The 14,965-nt window shown below is 45.1% G+C and overlaps 1 protein-coding gene across 10 annotated transcripts in view; it reads right to left on the bottom strand.

Moving 5' to 3' along the window:
* Positions 1-509: 509 nt before the first annotated feature.
* Positions 510-14,965, bottom strand: part of MTMR3 (myotubularin related protein 3) — a 191,957-nt gene continuing 177,501 nt past the window's right edge. For 2 of the 10 annotated variants that reach the window (XM_063913365.1, XM_063913366.1), the window contains exons 19-21: positions 12,744-12,828; positions 12,554-12,661; positions 510-3,440 (exon numbers count right to left, since the gene is read on the bottom strand). In XM_063913365.1, the coding sequence (XP_063769435.1) occupies positions 2,902-3,440; positions 12,554-12,661; positions 12,744-12,828 (732 nt within the window). In that variant the 3' untranslated portion in view covers positions 510-2,901. Of the gene's footprint in view, positions 3,441-6,330; positions 6,392-12,553; positions 12,662-12,739; positions 12,829-14,965 lie in introns of those variants that run through there. The other 8 variants (XM_063913367.1, XM_063913368.1, XM_063913369.1 and 5 more) reach the window with 8 other exon arrangements.

Raw genomic sequence — 14,965 nt, 5'->3', positions numbered from 1 at the left:
TGGCAGCTATTCAATTGTTTCTGCAGACGGGCGCGCTATCATCATTTCAGCTTGCTACCCTCGGAGGTGTCGAGCTGAAACGAGTGATAAGTGACCCGCTTGGACGTCCGAACTGGACTTTTTTTCGTCGCACCCATTCATTTAGTTGTGTTTATCCACTTTACATTGCTAAACCCAACACTAATGAGCGCAATTCCCACGTTAATAGAACTATTGAATATCACCACATGATCTCCCATCACTTTAGGCGGGAGATCGGGCGGCGATAATAATTGAATTCCCCCCTATATGTTAACAGTATGTGCATCCATTCATGTTTTTATGTATAATCCATTTCTGTCATTCAAGGTATTTGATATAAGAAAACAAATACAAATATATATATCACCCTCTAGTGGTCAGTGATATGCCTGTAATGTGAATATCCCACTGCCAATGAACTACCAAAGGTAGTAGCAGGAAATAGTGGAGTGATCAGAAAGATCTAATTACTTCACTAGAAACAGTACTGTGAACTCAACTTTATTTTACGTTTATTTATATAGTTAACAATGCTAAAATTATTTACTTCTTGCTTTGACAAAAAGAAAAATATAGAAGCTCTTTATCTGCTTCGTTAGAAGGGATAGAGTTTATATATATATTTATATATATACACACAAAATCTAACAAATCAGTTCTCATACAGAACAAAGAAAAGAACAGTGAAAGGGGTAAAAAGTGCTTTATGGACCAGAGTCTGCAATCAGGGATGTTCCTCACAGGAGAGAGAACAGTAGCAGATTCACGAAGCCTCACAGTCACCAATTGAGCCCTGTAATGAATGCTGTTGACCTTGACAGAAAAAAGGACCTGTGCTCTTCAACATTCATCAGATATTTCCAAAAACCTACCACCATCTGGGAGGTATAACATTTTTTTAATTATGACTTTTACAGTTACATTCTTTAAAAAATATAAATGGTGCACTGTATAGCTAGACCGAGTAGGTCTTCCTTTTCTCTCAGAGAAAAAAGTATTCATAATTTAAAATCTCTGCAGATGAGCTGCCTCCCAATATTACAAGAACTTCCTCTGGTTTTTAGTATTTTCTTGGCTGTGTTCTCCCATCAGAGCTGCTACCAACTTAAGACACACAGGGATATATTTACTAAAGTGTAGGTATTTAGAAATGGAGATGGTCCCCATAGCATCCAATCACATTCTACTTATTATTTTCTAGAAAGTGCTAGACAAATAAGTAGAATCTGATTGGTTGCTAAGGGGAACATCTCCATTTCTAAATATCGCACTTTAGTAAATATACCCCATACTCTTAATTCATAATGCACTATATAATTTTGATGTTTAGCTACTAAACTTGAAGATGTTCTTATAGAGAACCTAAAATATCTAGTCCTCAGTTTTGAAAGTTTATTATGAACTACGTACTGTATGACTGAAATTTCTTATTTCTAACAATTACGGCAAATGTTCTGGGCGTTGTAACCCCTGTTTTAAAATAGGACTTTCTGATTTGGGCCCCTGCTGCCCTGCAGTAGAGAATACAACATTGTCTTACTGCCCCACTCAATAATTCATTAGCCCTCGCATCCCCTTAGGCTGCCTCCTAGGGAAAATGACTACGCAGGTTCGCTAATTAAGTGCACTCGAGTGAGGGAGAGAAATAAATATTTGTACAAAAACAATGGAAAAGTGCAAAAAATAATAATTCCATAATGCATCCCCTAATAGCTTCATGTTCGAGCTGCAAATACTTCTATTATGTCCATGTGTTATAATTTCTATAGCACTGAAAGTTTAAGAGCTATATCTAGATAGATTTTCTGCACCGTAACACATGGTATGCTCCAGTTACTAGAAGAAGGGTTGGACTGTTTTGAAAACACCCCCCTCCCCCCTAAAAATAATAATGGGCCCTACACACTGGGCTACTACACTGCACGATATGAACGATCTCGTTCATTAATGAACGAGATAACGTTCACATCGTGCAGTGTGGAGGCACCAGCGATGAACGATGCGCAGCCCCGCGCTCGTTCATCGCTGGTGCCATGTAGGCTGTGCATGCAGGCCAATATGGACGAGATCGTCAATATTTGCCTGCAAGTCTACGGAGCCGGGTGACGGGGGGAGTGAAGAAACTTCACTCCCCCCGTCACTGCCCCCCCGCCGCCGGGTCGCCCGTAGGGCACCTCGGTGGCCAATCGTCAAATGTGTAGGGCCTATAAGGTTGTGTCACTGTAGAACAAGTACTTATTGATGAAACTGTTACATTTTCATCCCTCTGTGGAAGAGTCTGTGTTATAAAGGTGCTTAGACGTACTTGTTGTGTAACACTGAAGCTCCACAGGGCAGCCCTTGGCAAGAGCGGAGAGCATGCGGGGGTAGGGATGTGGCAATAGCTTATCATTAGTTCTTAGTTATCTCACTTAGGTAATGCTCATTCCAGGAAGGAAAGTATACAAACAAAACTGCCAGACTGCAGAATTTATATGCAGACCCACAAAATGATTCCAAGGCAAGACAGCCTTGTCCCAGCCTCCAATATCCCATGCAGCCAGATAGTACTACTTGTATGAACACATGTAAACACACAGGCCCATTTAGAACCCATGTTTGGATCAACATATGCCGATTAGTGAATACAATTTAAAAAAAAATAATTTAAAAAGGCTGCAAAAATTAGATAATAAGCTTGGTCATTTGTGTTATACAATGTCTACAGTACATTATAGGTGAGCCTAGTACTGTTTCTCAGAGTCTTTGAACCAGCACAGCCTGGGACTGCAGAAGGCTAGCTACACTGACAGATGAAGAATGCCCCAGTAACAAACGCAATCTCAGGCTCTTCAGCTTACTTTATATTTGTAATCTGCTGGATAAGTAGGGATGCAATTACTAAAGACAGGGTTTGGGCACCTTGATAACATGCTTACCGGGATTTCCCTCTGCCATATACAACTGAATGCCCCAAAGTGCAAACAAGTCATATCTTACATGAACGATGTGACTTTTCACCACTTCAATCTTTTGAGAAGTGATAAACTTAACTCCCGCAGCTTTCCAAGCCAGAATGGAGGGCCAGGTTATATGGATGCATCTCCCAACCAAACCCCAAAACACTGCTCCAACACAAAAGAAAAAAGTATGCAGAATGGAGAAAATATACAAGGCAGTCAAAAAATAAACAGATTTGTCTTTGTATCCCATCTTCAATAACTTCTTCCAGCAGATTGTGGACAAGTCCAGCCTTGCTTCGTTTTCCTGGAAGGATGATTGCCTAGTTAGAAGAAGCTGTAATTGGGGTTTCCAGTTCCATGCTGGAGTGGAGATTACTGTAACATAACTTGCAGACTCGGCTGGGCTCGAACAGCTGTTGACTTGGAACAGGGACCTTCTGATTACAGCAGGTTGAGCAGAAAACATTTCCACAATTCCTATCATCAAGAGAGAGAAAAAGTTACTCATACAATTTATTTTATTAAGAAAGAAAGAGTACAACCCCGGAAAAAAAAAATATCAAACACTGCATCATAGGATTATTTTTGTTTTCTTGTAGCTATCAACACATATGCTATTAGGGGTAAAGAAAAGAATGTCTGCAGCGTTATCCATTACAGGAGAAAACAGCTAAGAGGGTGCCACAGAAACATTACTGCCTAATACAAAGCGGGATGTGGATTGCACAAGATAACATAACAGTCTTCTAAACATGCAGCTGCAGAGTGTACACATGCGAGTATAGGGCTCAGTGCACATGCACTGAAATAACACATACAATCTCACTTGCATGAGTGCACACTTCAAAACAGTCCTTATTTATTAATATTCCATCTATGGGTAATGGCAGCACGTGCTTCAGTTCATTCATTTCAGAATTATGTAGTAAAGCCCATGCCGATATGTTATAAAGAGCGCTTAGGGTAGAGAAAGAGTTATGTTGAGCTAAATAAGAGAATGAATTTTCTTCTGTTAACTATTCTGCAGCTAGTAATGCACATTGTGCATTGAGAATTGAGTACGACTATCAGACCCATTTTCCAAAACCAAATTAAACAAAACGGAGGAAGGGAGGTTCATGAACACAGACAGTTACCTGTGGAAAGTGTACTGGAGCCAATCAATTTGCCATTTTCTATTACACTTGGTGGTAAATGAGGGTGGAGTAATAAAAGGGGCACTATAAAGAGCGAGCACTGTAGTATAGCAGAATCTGCAGTAATGTTATTACTGAGCCCACCTCTACACTAATGCAGCCTGGCGAGCTTTATGCGGGATCTTTTCAAAAGAATGTAATTTTGTATTACATCCATCCCTATGAGCTAAACATGGACACTGGGGCCAAAGCAAGGAGAAAGCAAGGGGTAAGGGAAAGACTGTGCACAATACATCCATGCGCAGGGTTGTCGTCCCGAATGACCTTGTGAATGAGAATAGTAATCCTCAGTCCCATAATAAATCAAAACCTTACGGGGCCTCACTGTATTTTTCTTGTTTTTGAGGCAGAAATGATAAAGTGTCTCTTTAAGCCACAAAAACGCATCCCCATCATATATAGGGGGGAATTCAATTAGCCACAGTAGATTACGGAGAGCTAATTGATCCCCCGGGGCTATTCAATCAGCCCTGAAGCCAGGAGTCATCAGATTTTTTTTTCACCTGCCCTGATAATTCAGGGGTTAACAAGTGCCGTGACAGTGTTAACGCACAAATCTGAATTTTTCATCGATTCTGTGAGGTAACGCCCATTAACACATTAAGTTCATGGGCGTTAACAAGCCTATTGGGAGAAGTCAGAGGCTACCTCAAGTTTTCACCCAAGGTATTTTACCGCTGGTAATTGAATCTCCCCCATATTCTGTATGCTAGCGTACACTGTGGGCTTCTGAATAATGTACTTATGTCCTAGCATAGTGCAGGATGCTACAAATTGTACTTCTGGATGACTCCAGGTTCCTATGCTCCCCGCAGAGAACAGTATAAAAGATGTATTTCACCCTTAACAGTAGAGACAGCTGTAATCTTTATTTTCTTATCACTCCAACACAATGTAGTACCTGGCTAACAATGAGATTCCTTCTATTGTTTACCCCAAATACAACAAAGGGCAGGTAGCACAAACTATAGGCAAAATGTAATTACTAACCAGATGTGGTATGATTGCAACACAAAATATATACAAAAGCAAATTAAACATTAGATGCAGGATTTGCTTATGATGGTCCATATAAAGTTGTACCTCTCCTACCATAAGCAGCATCTATAGTTCTTTCGGCCTTCTATTAGACTCACCTTAAGGTGTGGAAGATTTCTACTTTGTACCCACAGAACAGTTATATAGGGCTAAACATACATAACTGCCACCCCACAATTATTAAAAACTGGGCCACTCAATGAAGAACTAGGTGTCATTTTTAGGGGTGTGGATTATCAGATCTACACTAAAAAAGGTCTATAGTCAATAGGTCTACCACTAATGGTAGACATGCATTAAGTTGATAAGGTCAAAAGGATGACATGGAATAGGTAGACAGCAGAAAAGGTCAACAATGTCAAAACGCCGTCAGGGTACATGGAAATGGTTGGAACAAAAGATAGACAATTTTATTTTATTTTTATTTTATTTATTTATTTTTGGGGGGGGGGGCTTGTCACTTTCTGCTATAAACAATGTGTGTACCGCTTCGCTTGCCATGCTTCGGCAAAGGTTGCTGTTCCCAATCGTAGTCCACGTGGATGGTAAAGTATGAAAAAGTTGAATTTTTTTTAAATAGTGTCGACCATATGTGTCTACCATTGTTATGTCGACCTTTTGAACTACCTGCCTTTTACATGTTAACCTTTTGTTTTGACCCTGTCGACCTACTGCATGTCTACCATTAGTAGTCGACCTATTGACTGTAGACCTTTTAGTGTAGTTCGGATACCCATTTTTAGTAACCTTGTTCAATGTTAAGCATGGCTTTTAGCTTTTTAATATAAGGCTGTGAGTTCTGTATTTCAGAGTTGTGAATTTAATACCTTAGCTATTTCGCCAAAAAAAATAAATACCATTCCCAAATGTGGAGAGTACAGGGGACTATAAGAAAGATCAGTGTCTCAAAATACCTAAAGAAGAGTTGGTACAAATCACAGTTGGTACTTGCTGAGGGACAGTAGTAAATTGCTCCTGTTATTAATATATTAAAAGTTAAGAAATCAGTGAGTAGCACATGCTATATACAGCAAGGGAATGGCAGAACTCCTTAGTCCGGGATAGCTATATTGGCAGTGTGTGCCCTACATACATGGAGTAAAAAGCGGTTTCCTTGGATGGTGCACACAAACCTAAGGCAATGATGGTGAGGACATAAGAACGGCACTGCCAGATCTTTCTTGATGTGAAAATCTTAAAATATAAACGACAGAAACATAGAAAGGACCACAGTTTTCAGGGATGACAAAGTATGGAGATTCCATGAACAAAAAGAAAAATGGAGGGATGGCCCAAGCATCACCCATCCTTATAAAAACACTAATCTCTTGTAGCAGTGAAAACAAAATTCCACTTTCTCTGACGTCCTAGTGGATGCTGGGAACTCCGTAAGGACCATGGGGAATAGACGGGCTCCGCAGGAGACTGGGCACTCTAAAAGAAAGATTAGGTACTATCTGGTGTGCACTGGCTCCTCCCTCTATGCCCCTCCTCCAGACCTCAGTTAGAATCTGTGCCCGGCCAGAGCTGGGTGCTCCTAGTGGGCTCTCCTGAGCTTGCTAGAAAGAAAGTATTTGTTAGGTTTTTTATTTTCAGTGAGATCTGCTGGCAACAGACTCACTACTACGTGGGACTGAGGGGAGAGAAGCAAACCTACCTGCTTGCAGCTAGCTTGTGCTTCTTAGGCTACTGGACACCATTAGCTCCAGAGGGTTCGAACACAGGGCCTGACCTCGATCGTCCGTTCCCGGAGCCGCGCCGCCGTCCCCCTTGCAGAGCCAGAAGACAGAAGAGAAGCAATGAAATCGGCGGCAGTGGACTCCTGTCTTCATTAAGGTAGCGCACGGCACCGCAGCTGTGCGCCATTGCTCCCACAGCACACCACACACTCCGGTCACTGTAGGGTGCAGGGCGCTGGGGGGGGGCGCCCTGGGCAGCAATAAAAAATACCTTTCGCATAAAAATACACATAATACAGTATGTGACTGTATATGTGTAAAACCCCCGCCATTTTTAGTCAGAAACAGGACAGAAGCCTGCCGCTGAGGGGGCGGGGCCTTCTTCCTCAGCACACCAGCGCCATTTTCTCTTCACAGCTGCGCTGGAAGGAAGCTCCCCAGGCTCTCCCCTGCAGTATCCTGGTACACAAAGGGTGAAAAGAGAGGGGGGGCACATAAATTTAGGCGCAAAAATTGTATATACAGCAGCTACTGGGTAAACACTGAGTTGTAGTGTAATCCCTGGGTTATATAGCGCTGGGGTGTGTGCTGGCATACTCTCTCTCTCTGTCTCTCCAAAGGGCCTTGTGGGGGAACTGTCCTCAAATAGAGCATCCCCTGTGTGTGTGGTGTGATGGTACGCGTGTGTCGACATGTCTGAGGTAAAAGGCTCCTCTAAGGAGGTGATGGAGCGGGTGTGTGTGTGAGAGGGTGTCTCCGTCGACAACGCCGACACCTGTTTGGATATGTGTAAGTGCTAAGGTGAATTTATTGCACAAATGGTTAGGGAACAGACAGGAAATCTACCCATGTCTGTCCCTATGTCACAGAGACCTTCAGAGTCTCACAATGCTCACTATCCAAAATAACAAACACTGGTATCGACATGGAGTTTAACTCCACTGTCGACTACGATAATGCAAAGTTACAGCCAAGATGGCTAGAAGGTATTCAATATATGATTATTGAAATAAAAGATGATTTGCATATCACTGATGACTCATCTGTCCCTGACGCGAGAGTACACATGTTTAAGGGGAAGAATGCTGAGGTAAATTTCCCTCCTCTCGTGAGGAAAAAGAGCGGGAATCTCCAGACAAGAGACGGCAGCTTCCCACAAGAGAATTCTCAGGCTGTATCCTTTCCCCACTAGGGCCAGGATGTGTTGAGAATCTTCCCCTAGGGTGTCCTGTTTGCACAGACGGTAGCACTTGCTATTCTCAGGGATCCTGCAGATAGCGTGCACATTCTAGTATACTACCCAGACCGGCGGTTGTGTCGGCATGGGTTTATAGCGCTGTGGCAGCGTGGACAGGTACCTTATCAGCAGAGATTGAGACCCTAGTAAATATATTAAAGATGCTGTCTTAAGTGATAGATATATAGTTATAAAGCATGCCCAAAGAGACATGAGTATACTGGGTCCTAGAGTCAAAGCTATGTCGATCTCTGCTTGACGTGTCCTGTAGAATATGCATTGGACAGATGATGCCGACTTAAGAGGCATATGGAAGGCTGAGGATTGTGTGGAGAAGGGTTCTCGGGCCTGGTCTCCACAGCTATATCTTGTAATTCTGCTAGTTTGCCTTATATTCCTGCACAGCCTAAGAAAGCACGACATTATTAAATGCAGCCTTTCTAATAAAGTAACAAGAAAGTCTGAGGTGCGTCCTTTCTTGTCAGAGCCGGGATCAACACAGCTAGTTCCCAGGAACAGAAGTCCTCCCCGGCCCCTACAAAAATCCACCTATGCCGCTGGGGCTCCACAGGCAGAGCTAGGCACGGTGGGGACACGCCTTCGTAAGTTCAGCCACAAGTGGGTTCACTCCCTGTTAGGTCCCTGGGCAATAGATATTGTGTCTCAGGGATACAAGCTGGACTGTGAGAAGATGCCCCCTCACCGACGGCCCTGCGGGCTTCCCCCCAAGAGAGGGAGCCAGTGTTAACTGCAATTCACAAATTGTATCTTTAACAGGTGGTGGTCAAGGGTCCCCTCCTTCAACAAGAGGGTGTTATTATTCGACCATGTTGTAATCCCGAAACCAGACGGTTCGGTCAGACCCATATTGAATTAAAAATCCCTGAACATATACCTGAGAAGGTTCAAGTTCAAGATGGAATCGCTAAGAGCAGTCAGGGCAAGCCTAAAAAGAGGGAGACTTTATCGTGAATCAGGTCATAAGGGATGCATACCTTCATGTCCCCATTTATCCACCTCATTAGGCGTACCTCAGAATTGAGGTACGGGATTGTCATAACCAAGGTAATGGCGGATATGATTGTGCTCCTGCGGAAGCAAGGTGTCACTATTATCACGTACTTGGATGATCTCATACAAGCGAGATCAAGAGAGCAGTTGCTGAACAGCGTATCACTTTCTCTGGAAGTGTAACGGCAACACGGCTGGATTCTATATATTCCAAAGTCACAGTTGGTTCCTACAGCTCATCTGCCTCTTCTAGGCACGATCCTAGACACAGACCAGAAAAGGGTTTATCTCCCGATAGAGAGAGCTCAGGAGCTCATGACACTGGTCAGGAATCTATTAAAACCAAAACAGGTGTCAGTGCATCACTGCACTCGAGTCCTGGGAAGGATGGTGGCATCATATGAGGCCATCCCCTTAGGCAGGTTCCATGCGAGGACCTTCCAATGGGACTTACTGGACAAGTGGTCCGGATCACCTCTTCAGATGCATCGGTTAATCACCCTATCCCCCAGGGCCAGGGTGTCTCTCCTGTGGTGGCTGCAGAGTGCTCACCTTCTCGAGGGCCGCAGATTCGGCATTCAGGACTGGATCCTGGTGACCACGGATGCAAGCCTCCGAGGGTGGGGGGCAGTTACACAGGGAAAAAATTTCCAAGGTCTGTGGTCAAGTCAACAGACTTGCCTCCACATCAATATCCTGGAACTAAGGGCCATATACAACGCCCTAAGTCAAGCGGAGATCCTGCTTCGCGACCAACCGGTTCTGATCCAGTCAGACCGCAGGGGTTCATGTAAACAGCCAAGGCGGCACAAGGAGCAGGGTGGCAAGGGTAGAAGCCACCAGAATTCTTCGCTGGGCGGAGAATCAAGTAAGCGCACTGTCAGCAGTGTTCATTCCGGGAGTGGACAACTGGGAAGCAGACTTCCTCAGCAGGCACGACCTCCACCCGGGAAAGTGGGGACTTCATCAGGAAGTCTTCACGCAGTTTGCAAATTGATGGGAACTGCCTCAGGTGGACTAGATGGCGTCCCACCTCAGTAAAAAGCTAAAAAAGGTTTTACGCCGGGTCAAGGGACCCTCAGGTGATAGCTGTGGTCGCACTAGTAACACCGTGGGTGTTCCAGTCGGTCTATGTATTCCCTCCTCTTCCTCTCATACCCAAGGGCTGAGAATTGTAATAAAAGGAGGAATGAGTACAATATTCTTTGCTCCGAATTGGCCAAGAAGGACTCGGTACCCGGAGCTGCAAGAAATGCTCTCAGAGGACTCAGGGCTTCTGCTTCTCAGACAGGACATGTTGCAACAGGGGCCCTGTCTGTTCCAAGACTTACCGCGGCTGCATTTGACGGCATGGCGGTTGAACGCCGGATCATAGCGGAAAAGGGCATTCCGGATACAGTTATTCCTACGCTGATAAAGGCTAGGAAAGACGTGATAGCAAGACTTTTTCACTGCATATAGCGAAAATAGGTTGCTTGGTGTGAGGCCGGGAAGGCCCTACAGAGGAATTCCAGCGGGGTCGATTCCTGCACTTCCTACAGTCAGGAGTGACTATGGGCCTAAAATTAGGATCAAGATTTCGGCCCTATCCATTTTCTCTCAAAAAGAACTGGCTTCACTGCCTGCAGTTCAGACGTTGTTCCGGGGGTGCTGCATATTCAGCCTCCTTTTGGGTCACCGGTGGCACCTTGGGATCTTAACGTTGTGTTGGATTTCCTGAAATCCCACTGGTTTGAGCCACTTAAGACCGTGGAGCTAAAATATCTCACGTGGAAAGTGGTCATGCTATTGGCCTTAGCTTCGGCTAGGCGTGTGTCAGAATTGGCGGTTTTGTCATGTAAAAGCCCTTATCTGATCTTCCATATGGACAGGGCAGAATTGAGGACTCGTTCCCAATTTCTCCCTAGGGTGGTATCATCATTTCATTTGAACCAGCCTATAGTGGTGCCTGCGGCTACTAGGGACTTGGAGGATTCCAAGTTGCTGGACGTAGTACGGGCTTTGAAAATTTATGTTTCCGGAACGGCAGGAGTCAGATAAGTCTGACTCGCTGTTTATTCTGTATGCAGCCAACAAGGTTGGCGCTCCTGCTTCGAAGCAGACTATTGCTCGCTGGATCTATAGCACGATTCAGCTGGTTCACTCTGCGGCTGGATTGCCGCATCCAAAATGGTGAAAGCCCATTCCACAAGGAAGGAGGGCTCTTCTTGGGCGGCTGCCCGAGGGGTCTCGGCTTTACAGCTTTGCCGAGCTGCTACTTGGTCGGGGTCAAACAAGTTTGCTAAGTTCTACAAGTTTGATACCCTGGCTGAGGAGGACCTTGAGTTTGCTCATGCGGTGCTGCAGAGTCATCCGCACTCTCCCGCCCGTTTGGGAGCTTTGGTATAATCCCCATGGTCCTTACGGAGTTCCCAGCATCCACTAGGACGTCAGAGAAAATAAGAATTTACTCACCGGTAATTCTATTTCTCGTAGTCCGTAGTGGATGCTGGGCGCCCGTCCCAAGTGCGGACTCTCTGCAATACATGTATATAGTTATTACTTAACTAAAGGGTTATTGTTATGAGCCATCCGTTAAATGAGGCTCAGTTGTTGTTCATACTGTTAACTGGATATGGTTATCACAAGTTGTACAGTGTGATTGGTGTGGCTGGTATGAGTCTTACCCTGGATTCCAAATCCTTTCCTTGTTGTGTCAGCTCTTCCGGGCACAGTTTCCCTAACTGAGGTCTGGAGGAGGGGCATAGAGGGAGGAGCCAGTGCACACCAGATAGTACCTAATCTTTCTTTTAGAGTGCCCAGTCTCCTGCGGAGCCCGTCTATTCCCCATGGTCCTTACGGAGTTCCCAGCATCCACTACGGACTACGAGAAATAGAATTACCGGTGAGTAAATTCTAATTTTTGGTAAATTGGAAGCCATTACATTTGACCACATCTGTTATACACTAAAGGAAATGAAAGAGATACTCAACACACAATCTGGACTAAACCGTAACAACTAATTAGATATTGGTTTTCATTTTAGAACTTACTCTAGACAAATAAGTTAATTGCTGACTGGGTGCTTTGGTTTTTAGCAATATTGCATCTAACTGCAGCGTTAGTGACTTAATGAAGGAATATGCCCCATAGGTTGACTGTTTAGTGCACAACTGCACCTTAGAGCAATTTAATAGCCCTTTAAAGTATTATCTAGTTTCAGGTGTCCATGGCACACATCTTCATCTTCAATTCACCCCTAAACCTTTCTAATGTTACATGCATTTGTGACCTTGGAGGTGTAATTTCTCCAGTGTTATTTATTCTGCTTCCTCCATCTTTTATTAGGGCATAAGGTGGTGGTGTTGGCCAAAGTGTAGGGTTTAACGGGTAGACACTGTTAGTTTAGGCGACTGCAAACGGACAAACCGACCTCAACAAAAGCTCACCACGTTTTGGCCACGGCTTCCGTATTCCTGCAAGGAGCGAAACATGGTTGAGATGGAGGAAGCATCCATTGCTGCTGTATTTTTGTTCTAGAGAATGTGAGAACTGAGCTATATTTAAAATATGAATGAGAAGTCAGTGGTTGGAGAGAGAGACTCTCAGAAAATCTGCCATACTTCCACTCTTACCTACAATGGTGTTTCCGGCTTGCCAACCAGAACTTGCTGTCACAGTTATGACAATTTGCTGCGAGATGATCTGGAAGCCATCTGGTCACCTATAATAATAGTAAACATCATTATAAAAGACGTCAATGTGACTTATAAATGAGATAAACCTGCCAAAAAAGATTTATATTGCACTCTGCATCTTACATGAAAAAAAAAGCAAAAAGTAGTAATAAAATGGAGAGAGCTATGAAAAATCAGGATTTTGGTACTTACCGATAAATCCCTTTCTCCGATTCCACAGGGGCCACTGGAGTACAGTTACAATGGGGAAATAGTAGGCAGTAATTGGGAGCTGGCACTTTAAAAATTCTAACACTGTGGCTAGCTCCTCCCCTACTATGTCCCCTCCATGCCAGTCTACGTAAAACTGTGCCCGAGGAGAGCTGTAACAAACAAACTTGAATGTAGAGGAGGTTAACGCCGCCATGTAAACCAGGATAACACAAAAAACCAACTCTGGAACTTAACCTAACCAAAAAAGGTTAAACTGTACCAAACAGTCACATAGTGATGTGCAAACCGTTAAACCAGAAAGGAGGAACAGCGCTGGGTGGGCGTCCAGTGGCCCCTGTGGAATCGGAGAAAGGGATTTATCGGTTAAGTACCAAAATCCTGATTTCTCCTTCATCCACTAGGGGCCACTGGAGTACAGTTACAATGGGGACGTCCCAGAGCTCCCAAAACGGGTGGGAGAGCGCTGAGAGTCCTGTAAGACCGCTCGGCCAAACTGCGATGCAGAGGCCGCAAACGTGTCAAACTTGTAGAATTTGACAAAGGTATGTCGGCCCGACCAAGTAGCCGCCCGACATAAAGTAGTGATGGAGACCCCACGGGCAGCCGCCCACGAAGTTCCCACCAAGCGCGTAGAGTGCGCCGAAATTGAAGATGGAGGTTCCCGAGAAGCCGCCAAATAAGCTTGTCCGATGGTTAGTCGAATCCATCGAGACAAAGTCTGTTTAGAAGCCGGCCAACCCCGGCGAGCAGCATCGTAGAGAACAAATAAGGAATCTGACTTCCGAATAGCTGAAGTCCTATCCACATAGATCTTGAGCGCCCTGACAACGTCCAATGATCTCGAATCCGGAGAGTCCCCCGAGAGTGCCGGAACCACAATAGGCTGATTGATGTGAAAATCAGACACCACCTTAGGTAGAAAAGACATACGAGTACGAAGCTCGGCCCTATCCGTATGAAACACCAGGTAAGGCGACCTACAAGAGAGAGCCCCGAGTTCCGACACACGTCTAGCTGAAGCCAGCGCCAGGAGAAGAACCACCTTCCAAGTGAGATATTTGATCTCCACTGATTCCAGGGGCTCAAACAAAGAGGACTGCAGAAAGGAGAGGACCAGAATGAGGTCCCATGGTGCGGTCGGAGGGCGGAAAGGAGGCTGTATTCGAAGCACCCCCTGAAAGAAAGTCTGAACTTCCGGCAGCAGGGCTAACTTTTTCTGAAAGAAAACCGAAAGAGCAGAGACCTGCACCTTTAGTGAACCCAATCGTAAGCCTGCTGAAAAACCCGCCTGCAAAAACCGGAGAAGGCGGGCTAAGCAAAATACAGAAGGAGAACATTCTCGATGTTCACACCAGGCTACATAAGCCTTCCAAATTCGGTAGTAGTGCGAAGATGTGACTGACTTTCTAGCCTGAAGCATAGTAGGTATAACCGTACGAGGAATCCCCTTCCTTTTCAAGATGGCTTTCTCAACAGCCACGCCGTCAAACATAGCCTGCGTAAGTCTGGATAAAGAAAAGGACCCTGCTGTAGAAGATCATCTCGTAGTGGCAGCGGCCAAGGCTCGGCTACCGACAACAGGTGTAGGGTGGAGTACCAAACCCTGCGTGGCCAATCCGGAGCCACCAGGAGGACCAGAGCATCTTCTCTCTTGATGCGCTGCAGAACCCGCGGTAACAGTGGGAACGGAGGAAAGAGGTAAACGAACTGGAAATTCCAAGGAGCCGTGAGAGCATCTACGCCCGCCGCCACCGGGTCCCTCGTCCGAGAGTAGTAAAGAGGCAACTGATGGTTCAGGCGGGACGCCATGAGGTCGATCTGTGGTTTTCCCCACCGGCGGACCAGTTGCCAAAACACCTGGGGATGTAGTGACCATTCTCCCGGGTGCATGTCCTGTCGGCTTAGATAGTCGGCTTCCCAATTGTCCACTCCCGGAATGAATATTGCCGA

Source organism: Pseudophryne corroboree, chromosome 1 (assembly GCF_028390025.1).
Source record: "Pseudophryne corroboree isolate aPseCor3 chromosome 1, aPseCor3.hap2, whole genome shotgun sequence".
In the NCBI taxonomy this organism is placed as follows: Eukaryota; Metazoa; Chordata; class Amphibia; order Anura; family Myobatrachidae; genus Pseudophryne; species Pseudophryne corroboree.
Note: the sequence above shows the minus strand (reverse complement) of the source record. Positions and strands in the feature narration are given on the sequence as shown.